Source organism: Cyprinus carpio, chromosome B8 (genome assembly GCF_018340385.1).
Source record: "Cyprinus carpio isolate SPL01 chromosome B8, ASM1834038v1, whole genome shotgun sequence".
Classification (NCBI taxonomy): Eukaryota; Metazoa; Chordata; class Actinopteri; order Cypriniformes; family Cyprinidae; genus Cyprinus; species Cyprinus carpio.
In genome coordinates, this window is record NC_056604.1 from 459,181 (window position 1) to 474,232 (window position 15,052).

At 39.5% G+C, this 15,052-nt stretch overlaps 1 protein-coding gene across 1 annotated transcript; it reads right to left on the reverse strand.

Moving 5' to 3' along the window:
- Positions 1–952: 952 nt before the first annotated feature.
- On the reverse strand, positions 953–15,030 carry LOC122138194 (zinc finger protein 608-like). The gene is given in 11 exon segments (XM_042729150.1): positions 953–1,102; positions 3,111–3,173; positions 3,975–4,122; positions 7,119–7,258; positions 7,364–7,751; positions 8,101–8,115; positions 8,117–10,385; positions 12,822–12,909; positions 13,382–13,517; positions 14,294–14,529; positions 14,532–15,030. Coding segments are annotated over 11 exon segments (3,912 nt in total). The 5' UTR covers positions 14,941–15,030; the 3' UTR covers positions 953–1,082.
- Positions 15,031–15,052: the final 22 nt, after the last annotated feature.

The window sequence follows — 15,052 nt, forward strand, 5'->3', positions numbered from 1 at the left end:
ACAGCCGCCCAGTGAGAACATACAAGAGCTGATGTTGAATTAAATGCCAGATCAAAAGACCAATAAATACCAAAAAAAATTATACATAATAGAGCTGTCAAAAAAATAAATTAATAAAAATTTCGAAAATTCATCAAAATCAATTCAACAAGAACAATATGCTATTTAAGTGTGAACATAACTTGTTGACTTACTGAAACATGGTTTATTTTCATATTCTTACCCGTAAACTTGACTTGCACGTTCAAATGGTTTTCCAACACAAAAACCAAACATCATCAAGTAAAAACAACCTTGACTTTTTATTTGGATTGCCAAACATGTTAAGGGCAGAGACAGTATAAAAAGCAACTGCAGTTTGATGATATAGCAGACATCAAGAAAAACCTAATGACGGGACTCAACCAACCCACACCTGTCCAGAAAACCACTTGTAAACATATTTAGTTATGCATTACTATTGAAGTAATAAAGGACTATGTCTGCCGTTAAGGTGAGGTGTTGTAGACAACCATACATTGCACTGAATCAATACAAAGGTACTTAAGCTAGTTATAGTCGCTGTTGAGCTTCGTTCAACTATGTACAAACTATGTACATCACGATAATACTGTATGGCACTGAGAGATGAACTGTCGATTAACATCCACTTTATACGATACAATAGGATTAATGGCTGTTAATAACAGTATATTCATGTTAATAAGTCGATGCGGAGCGAGCCACCTTACAGTCACTTAGAATCTATTGCAACCTGTCCTTTACCACACAGAGGTGATGAAATAGCAAATACATTCAATAGTATGGTTACAAGACAATATAAGTGCATACAAACAGCTAGATGAAGCCATTTACAGGCAAAATCCAATGACCAGAGGGTTTACGCAGAGCTTGTTTGTAACTGGCACCCTGAAGGAAATGTTTTTCGGGTCCGTGTCACCGTGTACCATGTCTAGTTCCACTGCCGCCCTCCATTAGTACATTCATTGGTTAGAAATTAAATTAGTCGCTGCCTCCAATGGAGGCGATGTGTAACACCATGGAAGTGATGTCTGTGGATCCTTGTGTGAGTCGGGAACATCTCACATCTTCCCGTCGTTTTCTGCAGATTAAAAACAGACAGTAAGAAACCCAGCTAACAAAAATATGTTCTAATAACGTTTTGCTCATGTTCCCAGTATGTTCTCTGAATGATCAAAATGTACAATTTTGAGTTTTTTTCTCCATTCTCTCACTGATGGAGTTTTGGTTTTGGGGAAACTTCATTTACAGCGATATCGTTGACTTGATTGCAAATTATTGCACAGATACCATTTAAACTGAACTGAGCTGCATGATGGCATCACTGAATTCAATGATGAACTGCCTTTAACTGTCATTTTGCATTATTGACACACTGTTCTCCTAATTAATGTTGTTCAGTTGCTTTCACGCAATCTTTTTTGTTTAAAGCGCTATATAAATAAAGATGACTTGACTTGACAATTGTACAATTAAACATTATAGGAACTTTAAACGAACATTTCAAGTCATCATTTTGCAAACATTCTGTACATTCTTCGTTCTGAAACAAGTAGTAACATTTAAAAAAAGTTGGATGTGCATCCAACTAAAACGTTTCAGAAAAACGTTCCATATATAATATTTTTGTTACAATGCTTTAAAAACATTATTAAAGACCAAATGACTCTAAACTATAACTCTTAAAATTTGTTAGACGTCTTTATTCATATAAGGGGTACATCTGCAGGGTGTACATGCATTCCAGCGTTGAAACAAAACTAGCCCAATTGCTATTCCCACTGCATCGCATGTTTTTAAATGCAAAAGTACTCTGTGATTGGCCTCCGTTGTTCTTTGTATTAAAGGGGTCATATGATGCTGCTAAAAAGAACATTATTGGTGTATTTGGTGTAATGAGATGTGTTTATGCGGTTTAAGGGTCAAAAAACACATTATTTTCCACATACTGTACATTATTGTTTCTCCTCTATGCCCCACCTTCTGAAATGCGTCGATTCTGCAAAGCGAGGTATGCTCTGATTGGCCAGCTATCCAGTCCTTTGTGATTGGCTGAATGCCTCAAGCGTGTGACGGAAATGTTACGCCCCTCATCATACTGTGATGAGTGTCCTGGTTAGAACACCGGTGCGACTAGACAATAACAATAAAACCCATTACAAATGAGGCATTGGTTGCATCCAGTGGGGACATAATTATGGATTCTAATGAGTTAATATAATTATAAAGTTGCATCACGCCACGTAAACATAAAACCATGTCTGCATTTGTGATCGGAGAAATGACAAACAACAAGCGCTACTCTACACTACTCAAAACTCGCATTTGAATCATCAGTGGCAAATTCTTTAAATACAGAGTGAGTCAGAACAGCCGGCATTGTAGTCTTCTCTCCCAGGAAACAGTTCCCACATCGTGATGTAGACATGTGGGGGCGTGTTTAAGCAAGGCATTTTAGGAGGGTGTGGATGAGTCTTTACTTTTATAAAGAATATCTCTTTGGGTTTGAGACTTTAGTCTTAGTCCATAACTTTATGGTTCTTATCTATTCACAAACAGCTTGTAACACTCCAAAGAGAAAGGAAAACTTGAAATTGCATCATATGACCCCTTTAAAACTATGCATACATGATGCTGTTTTGTTTCAAATTGTTTTTGAGCACTTAATTACATATATATGGTTTATAAACATCATTTTAAACATTACACACTTTTTTTTAAAGATAGTCGTGTTATTTTATTCTTTGAAAAAAAAAACGTGTTAGTTATTTTGCTCGATGTGCCTTCTTGTGGCGTCAGGAGAGAAGCCAAAAGCTTGTTCCCCCTAACTGAAATTATGCCTAATATAATTTGAATATTGATAATATTTAAATACAAAATTCTAATTTAGTTTTTCAGCCATTTTGACAGCCCTAACGTGCACTAAAAAACAACTCACGGCAAACGTGTGAAAGTAGCCCAAATCTGCTGAAAAACTGGCAACCCTGGTGCATTCCCTGGGAATCGAACCCATGACCTAGTGCCATGATCTACTGTTTGAGCTAAAGGAATAAATATTATTGCAGAGGTAATTGCATCTGTTTTCTCACCGCTGGAGCAGGTCTGTGTCGTCGTCACTTGCTGATTTGCAACCAGCGCCGCAGAGCTCAAACCTAAGGATCGTAGATCACAGAACATTACAATCAACTCTTACCATATGCATTCTTCACTCTAAACATGCTTAAAGGACTCATTTTTATCTAGCAATTTTGTTCCCTTGAGTTGCACCCAAAACCATTCATAGTTTAGTTTTTCATGAGCATTCCCCCTCGCTCCTCCACTTAGAATTAAATGCATAATTTTTGCTGCTGTCTTTAAAGCCAAGCGCACGCTACAGGACTGAAGTGTTTTCTGAAATTATGATATATTTTCACACAAACTGCAACGGGAGCGCTGATTCTTTACAATATGGAGAGATGGTTTGTAGTTCATGAGTCAAAAAGCTTGAGTTGTGCAGCGTGCATTTGGCATAGAACTCATATGTACATGTCCTCTTAGTATGTGACATGGCAAAAGCACTTGCGGCTCATGTACCTGATTACATTCACCTGTTAAAGAAGAAAGTTAAAGAAGTTCAGAGTCAGTTTTGCAGATTAGTTTAGATGGATGTCATGCTCTTCATTGACTCGAGAGGAACCACTGAGGTCTGAATGTTACAGTATGTTTTTTTATTAAATTTATGGGCTTCTTATGCCCTTATTTGGACAAGACAGTAGAGAGCAGACAGGGTAGAGAGAAAGGGAAACAGGATTGGCAAAAGACCACAAGACAGGATTTGAACTTGGGTTGTGCTGTATGTTTTAATAGCACAACAAACTCTTGTTTTACAAGACTCCTCATGATATGAGCCCTTTAATATAGGCTATAGTGAGTTCAGTAGTGTAGTATAGTTCAGTTGTTTTTGACCTTTTCACCTTGAAAGGGGTCATACTGGCCAGACATCAGCGTGTAGCTCATGCCCAGGTGAGTGAGATGATGCGCCTGAAGGTGGCGGCTGAAGGGAACCGATTCTCTCTCCCGTTCAGTCTCGCGTTCCTGCTCTGGAGATCCTCTTTCTCCAGGCTGAAGGAGTAAAACATAATGTGTAAACAACTTTGAAATTCTATGAAAAAAATTTGTCTCTGATTGTCATATATTTTATTTGGTTAGACTGTCAAAGCCCTTGAACCATTCGTAAGCAATTTGACGGAATACTCTGTGCTTTCTACAGGACACATATGTAAAATGTAAAGGACCTACACGCAGGGGCGTAGCAACCGGGGGGACGGGGGGGACACGTCCCCCACACTTTTAGAAACAGGTGATTCTGACCCCTGCTATTTATTTATTTTTTTTATTTTTTATTTTTTTTTTTAGGTCCAGCGTGAATATTTCCAGCAGTGTTCTCTGATTTGTTACTTAGATTTGAGTGAACTAACATTCAGCCAATCACAGAGCAAATCATCTCTTGGGCGCGTCTGCTCTGAGCTTCAAATCTCTTGTTGCTGTTGTGAATTTTCGTTCGTTCATTCACTTTGCTATTATTTCTTGTGGGATTATGTTCTGAGCTTAAAATATCTTGTTGCTGTTGTGTATTTTTTTTAGTTAATTACTGTAAGTATGTTACAGTATGTCGCGATGACACGAATCACGCGATAAAGTTTTCATGTTATGATTTAACCTACAGTAACGTCAAAAGACAACAGAACCCGCATGGACCTCGTCACGTCGCGCCGGATTCATTGTGTTAAATGCTCTCCTACGTACAGTATAGCGTCTGCTAAATGAGACGTAACAAATTATTGGTTTCTGCTGTCTTTTGTTGCCTACATGCTGCTCGCGGAGTAGAATTATCCGTTCACAATGAATCAAATTTGTTTTGCACCGAATATCTTAAAATACTTTATCAAATTTTATTCTTTTAATTCATTACTGCTACTTTATGTCCTAATTGGTCTGTAGTATACGCTACCAGTCAAAAGTTTTTGAACAGTAAAGCTTGTTAATGTTTTTTAAAGAAGTCTCTTCTGTTCTCCAAGCCTGCAATTATTTGATCCAAAGTACAGCAAAACAGTAAAATTTTGAAGTATTTTTACTAACCTACTTAAAAAATAACAGTTTTCTATTTGAATAGATTTAAAAATGTAATTTACTGAGATTTCAAAAAACACTTATGATGATTTTGAAAACAGCGGAGTAGAATTTCTTCAGGTGTCTTCGATGAATTGAAAGTTCAAAGAAGAACAGCATTTATCTAAAATAGAAATCTTTTGTGAAATTATGTGTTTATCATCACTTTTGATCAATTTAAAGCATCCTTGCTAAATAAAAGTATTAATTTCTATAATTTCTTTTCCAAAAAAATAAAAATTATACTGACTCTAAGCTTTTGAATGATATAGTGTATAAAGTTGCAAAAGCTTTTTATTTCACATAAATGCTGATCTTTGGATCCTTCTATTCATCGAATAATACTGAAATAAATGTAGCTACTCATCTGTTTTAAATATTGATATTCAGCAAATCAGCATATTAGAATGATTTCTGAAGGATGTGACACTGAAGACTGGAGTAATGATGCTGAAAATTCACCTTTGATCACAGGAATAAATTACAGTTTAAAATATATTCAAATAGAAAGCAGTTATTTTAAATAGTAAAAATGTTTTACAATATTACTGCTTTTGCTGTATTTCAGATCAAATAAATGCAGGCTTGTTGAGCAGAAGAGACTTCTTTAAATAACATTAAAAATCTTACAGTTCAAAAACTGTTGACTGGTAGGCTATATAGATTACAGAAATGTTATATTGTAATGTCATATATATATATATATATATATATATATATATATATATATATATATATATATATATATATATATATTTCTGTCCCCCCTCACTTCTGAAAAGATGGCTACGCCCCTGCCTACACGAAACCATCACATTGATCAACTGTCTAATTCATTTATTTAAGTACTTCAAGTGCATCACTATAAACATGTTTTGTGAGTCCACTGTGTAAACAATTCCCAACAATTTGCCAGCATTAATTTTTTATACTTTACATTTTATTGCTGTGTGTCTGGATTTTCCTGAAGGTACTATATTTACATTGTAGTTATTTAGCAGATGCTGCTATTAGGGCTGTCAAAATGACTGAAAAACTAAATTAGAATTTTCTGCTTAAATATTATATTATATTCGAATTTAAAAGACATAACTTCAGTTAGGGGGAAAAAAGCTTTTGGCTTCTCTCCTGAGGCCACAAGGGGGCGCATCGAGCAAAATATTATGCACATTTCTTCAAAGCATAATAAAATAGCAGACTATCTTTGAAAAAAAAGTGCATAGTGTTTAAATTAATGTTTATAAACCATAATAAAGTTGCTTAAACAAAAAAAAAAAAAAAAAAAAAAAAAAAAAACAGCGCATGTATGTATGTTTAGTTTAAAACAAAGGACCGAAAACCAATCACAAAGGGTAGGCTACTTTCTTCATTTAAAAACATGAGATACAGTTGGATGGGGAAAACCGGCCATTATGTCTTGAGACATGTTTTTTAAAAGTTGAACTTACATTAATTTTGCAACTTGCGAGATGCAAGTGCAATGCTGATAGATGTCCCTCTAGAAAATGTGATAAATATGCATTCTGTGTGAACGGCTTGGTTTCAGTTTTGACGTAAACAACATCTTCTTCACACTGATGCTCTCGTTTTCCGCAACATATTGAATGAACAACGTAGCAGCACCGCATCTAGTGGGTTCAACTGGATAGGCTAACAAAAGCATTCAAATGCAATCAATGACACACACATCGTCATCGCATCCCGTGCGCCAATGATAAGGCTGACTGACGGTTGAGGCACACCTAAAATTTCGAATGCACCGTTTTTGCATTCAGATGTGGATTTTTTTTTTTCAATTCAATGAATATTCTAAATTAGAATTTGTTTTTGACAGCCCTAGCTGCTATCCAGAACTATTTTAGCTTCACAGTTTGTTTACACCACATTTAGGCCCATATTATAAGCCTAACTAAAAATGGTTTACTTGATTCTTGAATTGAGATACATACAACAGGAGATTTGCCGTGATACGGCAGAAGAGGATGTGACAGAAGCTCTAATGCTGTCGAATCTGTCACCGGTTTGCTGCTTTGAACCCCTTCTGAATCCTCTCTCCCTGCCGTTTTTCCATACAGAGGGTAATGGAAACCTACAATGGAAAACACACAACTTACACTTTACAAGTTGTTTGTAGTACAAGCTCAACTACATGAAAGTTTTGTGGTCATATTTGTGATGTACAGAAGATGATTACCTGGGTAATTATGCACCAAAGCTGGAGACATCACTCTGTAAGCATTGCTGCTCGTCTCACACAGGTGTAAATAGGGGTAGGGGTGCTGAAACTGAATGAAGGATTGCTGGGGAGATGACGCAGCCCCTCTTGCATTCTGCGAGTCTTCAGACGTCTCACCCGCTATCTCGTCTCCCTCCTGTCTGGTACTTTCCTCGATGACCTCAGCAGCCGTCTCACACTTGATGTTCTGGAGTTCAGCCTCCAGCCTGGACTCGGGCTCTAGAGGCATGTGCCAGTCTTTCCCCTTGTCTGGACTCATTTCCTCAGAGATCTTGTTGACCTCTTGATTTTGCTGCTTCACATATTTGGACTGATAAGAGTGGCTCCAGGACTGAGATTCTGAAGCCTAAACCCAGAGGAACATCTACTGTCAAACAGTTTCTGGTCTGACAACCAATGAAATCACACACCTTACAGGGAAGCCCTTTGTTATGAAACAGTAGCCCTGTGAAACCTAGTGTTTAATGAGTTCTTTGTCATGGAAGATTTCAAAAGGATGGCATTCTTAGAAATAAATATGCTCTCAATCATCAAAGAATCCTGGCAATTCGATCATTTGATGATTAAGGATCATATTTCCAAAACAACATACTTTGGATTGATATTCCAGCAAAACCAAGGACATTTCTAGAAGTCTGTTATTGTCTTTAAAAGAACATTTCCTCAGTAAATGATAAGTAACATCAGTAACTTACATTTAGAAATGTTAGCATTTGTGTCCACATTTGATTTAGAGTTTGAACTCTCCAAACTGAGGTCTTCAGATTCCTTGAGGACCCCTTGTTCTTTTGACATAGAGATATGGGACGTTTTCCCCTGTTGGTGCTGCTGCTGAAATGACAGCTGCTTGTCCAAATCCACATAGATGAATCCAGGTTTTGCACAGTTAATCTTAACAGAGTTTGCCCCTTTATGAATCGACTGAGGAGAGCTTATAAATTGTTTTTGCTCATCTTTGTTCTTTCCTTTTTGCTCAGATCCTCGTCTAACTTGACCTCTACTCTTGCTATACTGTATTTCCTCACAGCATGCCTCACTGAGCGGTCTGTGGGTGCTGGGCATCATTAGAGCCTTCTGGTCCATTTGAACACCCCGGCTGTACTGTCCATAGTACAAAAGACTGAGCCAGCGCTGTGTGTGCGTTTCAGCGTACTGAAGCTGTGATTGGGAACTTGAGTGGCTAGAGGATTCTGAGCTTTTTATATCCTCATTTAAATCTCTCAAATCATCCTTCATCCGACCGTAAGGTGAGGCCACCTTATGAAACGAAGTGGAATTGGCTTGCCCAGAATGCAAGTAACCTGGGATGCAATGGGATTCATAACCATGGCCATGAGATGTGGACTGGACCTCTTTTCCTGGGGTCACCGTGGCAGCGGTACTCATTGAGGGAATTTTGGGATTGATGTTGCTGTTTGAGTTTGAATCTTGTGTCGAGTTCCTTCTGGACCTTGAGTTTGACCCACCATCCTCAGCTGCATCAGATATGTCGGAGTATGCAGGGCTGTTTGTTTTAGTACTCGCTCCATCTCCGTTTGTAAGAGGGACGCAGTCTGTTCTTGCAGAACTCCCGATGGAAGGACTTGGTGCATTGTCTGAGAAGGTGTACACCTTGTCTGCCTCAGCTCTGATACTCGCCATGCGGCTTTCTTGCATTTCACTTGGACCGTTTACAACATCTTGCTTGCTCAAGTGCTCTTTCAAAAGGCTCACAGGAAAGTATTTCCCGATAGTCTTTGTATCATCCACTTTTGTGTAAATCGGGTCACTTTTGGGACTCCGGGGATCTTTACAATTCCTGTCCTTTAATCGATGCTTTTCCTTTCTCTTACTGTCTTTGCTCTGGACTGCGGTGGTGTTGGCCATGTTAACTTGTGCAATAATGTCCAGCTTTGGCTTGATGGTTTTCAGTGAGAGGTTCTTGGCTTTTGTGAGGGCAACAGTCGGAGAGGCCTGATTAGAAGAAACTTCTGTGATTTTAGTGGAAAATGCAGCAGGTGGAATAGCGGTCAGCTTCGGAGGAGCAGGGGCAGCGTTCATGAGTCTGTTGGTTCGAGACTTGGCTAAGCATCTCTCAGTGAACCCTTCTTTCTTAACTTTGCTACATATGTCCCTCTTATCAATAGCACCCTCTGCTTCGAGCTTAGGCATTTCAACAGATGTACTACGATCCGTCATGAGGCAGTTCTCAAGGACAACGGACATGTTGGAAATGAGTGGAAGGTTGCTCAGATCGTCAATTGATCCGTCTTTACTTGCCACATTCGGGCGTAGTTTTGCATTGGCTATGGGACTGCTATCATTGTTGAGCAATGCTTTCCTGCTCTTTGGAGAACCGACTGCATTGAGTTTATACATGCTTCTGGGCTTCTTGGTGATGATGTTCTCAGAAGAATCAAAAGGTACCGAGCTGAGTGCTTCATCAAAATCTGAAAGCCTGTCCTCGCTCTCCACCTCAAACTCTTGCTTTCTGTCACTGTTCAGGTGAGCGTGTGACTGATGGTAACGGAGCCCGTTGATATGTTTGTACTTCTTGTTGCAGTTCGGATGCGGACAGTCTATTAGCATTGGGGACGCACAAACTTGATCAAGAAACACAGGGTCGGATTTACCCTGAGGGGTGGAAGGAGCGCTCCTGGATTTGGCTCGTATCCTTTTCCCATTCCCATTCCTAATGTCATCCGAGACCAAGCTTAAATCTAGATCAGCTGGGGCTTTGCCTTTTCGTTTTCCACACATAAGTGGATTGGATTTGATGTCATCCATGGCGTAGTATCCAGGTGTCCTACAGCCACTGAGGTTCAAACTCCCTCGTCTTCCTTTGTTGCCGATTCCCACACCACGCCTCTTGTGAGTTAGCCCTCGTATCTTGGAAAGACTCGGGTCTACAGCTGGTTGATCTGGTATGGCCAGCCGCATCCGTTTACCACGTCCGCGTGCATAAGGCATTTCAGAGTCACTCATTGGTGATTCACAAAACCTAGTTAAGAACAACAAGGAGTCATGAGTGTATGTAAATAAATCAACTTTTTTCAAATGAACGGATCTAAATTCAAAATAGGTCTGAAATCTTGACCTAAAATACTTCTTGAATCTTAATTTAAATGTACAGTATAATACTAGGGATGGTAAGGTTCACCGATCGGGTGCATCAGCATAAAAGCAATGATGCGTTATTGATTTTAAAAAAAAAGTGTGCCTCGGATACAAGTTAGAATTTGTATTGCAATGCATCATATCTATTTGGATCAGTAAAAATCTATTTATTTATATATACAGTAATTATACTTTTATTATTAAGAAAATGACCAATAATTTGTGACCAATGTAGATTGATTTCTCCTCTCTAAACTGTTTCTCAAGTGCCTCCTTTTTTATCACCACTGCAGCTACATGAACACTGTCACAAGCTCTAGCTGGAGTGCCCGTGAGCTTCGCTAGAGAGCACGCTATTGCAGACTCCGGCCACTTTACCCCGGACTCCATTTACTATAATCCTTTGCCCCGACTCATCAGCACTCACTAACTGCAGTCACCTGTCTCTCATCACCTCATTAGTCACACACTATAAGAATGGAACATACACACACACACTCTCACTGCTGATGATGGTTAGCCTGTAGCATTTCCGTGTTTCAGTGTTTCCTTGCCTTCGTGTTTTTGATCTTGTACTGTTTCCTTGTTTTTGATTGTTTGCTGCCTGCCTTGACCATTGCCTGTTTATTGGATTACTCTTTTGGATTTGCCTTGGATATTACTGTTTGACCCTGTCTGCTTGATTACGATCTTAATAAAGCTGCATTTGGTCCTCAACTCTATTGTCAAACTCCACACGTTACAACTACAGAGACTGAGGCGTGTCCTGAGAGTCACATAAATTGTGACCCTGGACCACAAAACCAGTCTTAAGTTTTAATTTTTCAAAATTTAGATTTATACATCATCTGAAAGTTGAATAAATAAGCTTTCCATTGATGTATGGTTTGTTAGGAGGACAATATTTGGCCGAGATGCAACTACTTGAAAATCTGGAATCTGAGGGTGCAAAAAAAAAAAATAAATCTAAATATTGAGAAAATCACCTTTAAAGTTGTCCAGATGAAGTTCTTAGCAATGCAAATTACTAATCAAAAATTATATTTTGATATATTTACAGGAAATTTACAAAATATCTTCATGGAACATGATCTTTACTTAATATCCTAATGATTTTTGTCATAAAAGAAAAATCTATAATTTTGACCCATACAATGTATTTTTGGCTATTGCTACAAAAATACCCCAGCGACTTAAGACTGGTTTTATGCTCCAGGATCATAATTAATATGGCAGAGGTAGGGCTGCATCTTCCACCAAATAATTACAATCAACCAAAGAAATAAAAGCTAACTATCCGTACCATATTGAATTGCATAGCATTGAATCACATTGTATTGAATTGAATCGAAATCGGATCACACTGCAACATAATGGGGTGAATCGTAATGCATTGCATCAGTAGCTGCTTCATATGTAAGGCATAATCAACAGCTGGTCCTGCATTTAAGGATTTTAAATACACGACGTGGAGGCCAAGAACCACCTGTAAAGTGCATTTAAAATCCTTGAATGCATGGCAAGCCGTTGATTATCCCACTTATTCCATGGTCATTTGTCAAGTTATAGACAAATTAAAACTAGTATTGCTCTTTGCAGCACAGTATTTGACCTGAAGGGTGAAAAGTTTCGGTTATTTCCGTCAGTTACGGCTCGTTAGCTCTAGCATTATGCCCTCTTCAAATCAGACACAGAGATGAAATAGTGCAGTGAGATGACATTTATTTTAATGAAATATAGCATTCATTTTAATTAATTATCAATTGAGAGAGAGAAAGAGAGAGATGATAGTTGTGTGTGCGTTACCTGCGTGCCACGTTGGCGCGTCTATCTTTACAAACAATGAATTACTTCAAAAACAGCGATTTTATCACCTCGTTGCTGAGGAATATAATGTAGCAATCTAGTATCTAGGTTATTTTATTAATAAAAATCACTGGGAAGCATTGATAAGTTTATGTGTGTTGATAACAAGTTTATGTGTGTGCGCATTGCAATCTGCGATCTCAGACGCTCTCTCTCTCTCTCTCTCTCTCTCTCTCTGTGTGTGGGGGAGGGGTTGTGCATCAATTAAAGCGCATTAATATGGAACGGTGATTAAACTGAATTTGAAGTAGCTGTGCATTAAATGGTTTTACTGCATACCTGCCAGCCAATCAGAATCCAGAGTTCAGTCAGTATATGGAATAAGTATCTTTAATGCATCGCATCATTGGCTATGCATGGAGATGTGTATCGCATCGACCTCGGTTATGGAGATGAACATCCCTAATATATACACTACAGGTTAAGCATTCAAGAATAAAGGAAGGTGTTTTACCGTGGTGGAGCCCAGTCATGCTTGGTACAGTCCAAGAGAGTGCCCACATAGGTCCTTTTCCTCCATGTGACATTAACAACTAGAACCCCTGAAATCAAACAGAAACAGTCGCAGTAATGAAAAAGCACCCAAAATATTCCAAAAGATTAAATCATTTTCTACAAACACCGAATAAAACCATTAGGTTTAGTCGTATCTTGATGTTTTTTACTGTATTTTTGAATGGATTTCATTCTGTGCTTGATCTCAGTGATGAAAGTTAAGATGGTGGTCTGCAATTTTAATTTGCTTAATCAATATGCAACCAGTGTCTCCTCTTCCTTCAAATGCTTCAGTCTCACAGCTGCTTTGAAAACGCAGTCCTGTGGAGCTAATGACAAAAACTCGCCCTTCACTCATCACATATCCAGTGAAACCAATCTGAATGCAGTCATTCATAATGTGGTGAGGGAAGAAATAGTGATGCGAGATACTAACTGAAAACACATGCAGGCAGATAATTTTACAGCAGCATATTGTTTTATATGTGTGGAACTTTGCACAGAATAACAAGCTCTCACCTTCTTCCGTCTCATGCCACACAATACCCTCTAGATTGACGCTTGTTCCTGGTTGACATGGCTCCATGTAGCTGGACTCGAAGGTTTTCTCGGCTTCCTGTGTGTTAGTTCCAACTGACCGCGTCTTAACACTCAACTGGAGAGAGAAAGAGAGCACAAACACAGTGCCAGCTGAAGTATAACACAGTTGCATGCCAGTTCAAAATTGTTCAAAATATGTGACTTTTGTATTTTTAAATTCTGCAATCAAGTGATCACCTAATCCTCCTGTTTCAAGGAGGAAAACACACAAAAGCTCCTATATGACAGCATGTCAGAATAGCCTCGTGAATGATGTCTATCTGAGCGATGTCACTGGAATCAAGGTAAAATGCAAAAAGACATCTAGATAAGGGACAATAGAGCAGAATGGCCAAGACTGGAGGGGGTGGAGCTTGTCTCTATATTTAATACTGTAAATAACACACGAAAGGCAATTTGGCTTTAAACAAGCCAGTATGTCTTTGTCCAAAACATACAGAGGGAAATATGATGCTTAGGTTTCCAATAGCAACAGACCTGAGGAATTTAACAAGGGCTGCGTTAACAAAGGAAATGGCTGACAAACAAAAGAAAACCTCTTTATATCGAGATCGAATGTAAATGCATCATTGCACGGAAGGTGTTTGGTGCTAGTTTTTGCTTTTGACGAATCTTGCGGCTGCAAAGAGATTCGCGCATAGCGCACAAAGAAGCAAACACAAGCAGCGAAGCACCTTTGGTTTTTTTAGCGCATGTGGAAGCGTGATTCTCAAGCACACAAACACTGAATCCGCCATCAGCTCAACCTACAGCCTCACGCTCGTTTCTTCATAACGCAGTATGTGATCGCACGCGCGTTATCCACACATGGAAGGACAGATATGAGCTTACCGTTCTTAGGCTGTGCTCCTCGGTATTTGTGTGGTCAACAATAGCCGCGTCCATTCCGCCCCTGCCGATGAGATTCTCCGTTCCGTTCTCCGAAAGCGGGCCGAATTCATCGCTTGGCTTCTCCTTCCGCGTCTTCACTGAGTCTTTCTCTCTTTTCACCCCTTTGCTCTGGGTTTTGCCCTTTTTGCCGTCTTTGGTTCTGCCGAGCGGCGCCGGGTCGTCGCTGTCCACCGGCGCGGTGCTGAATTCATCTCTACGCCGCGTCCTTGAGCCTCGCGCCGCTTACCGACGCATGCTTTGGGAATGCCGCTCACAATCTCCAGCGACGGGAATCGATCCGTGTCCGTGGAGGAATTCCTTCGTTTCAGCTTGAATTTCTTGGGCTCCTTGCAGAGGAACGGCTGCGTCAGGCCGTCGAACGCGGCGCCTCCTGCGTTTGCGCAATTGTATTCCAGCGCTTCGCGACCTTCCGCCGCGCTTTTAACGCTCAAAACGCGATTCATCTCCAATCTCTGTCGATCCTTCTCCAAATCCGCGTCCAGGTCGATGATCAGATTCCCAACGCCGATCTCCCAGTCATCCCCGCTGTCATCCGGATCCGCTCCGTGCGTCTTGATTCTCTGCTGAAGGGAGGAACTGACTGACATTCTCCACACAGGATTTCTGACAGAAAACGGTGATGAATCCTAAATCAAGTGGATGGGAGGGTATTAATCACGAGTGCTAATGGAAATGGTGCTGGTGAAACACTGCACACAT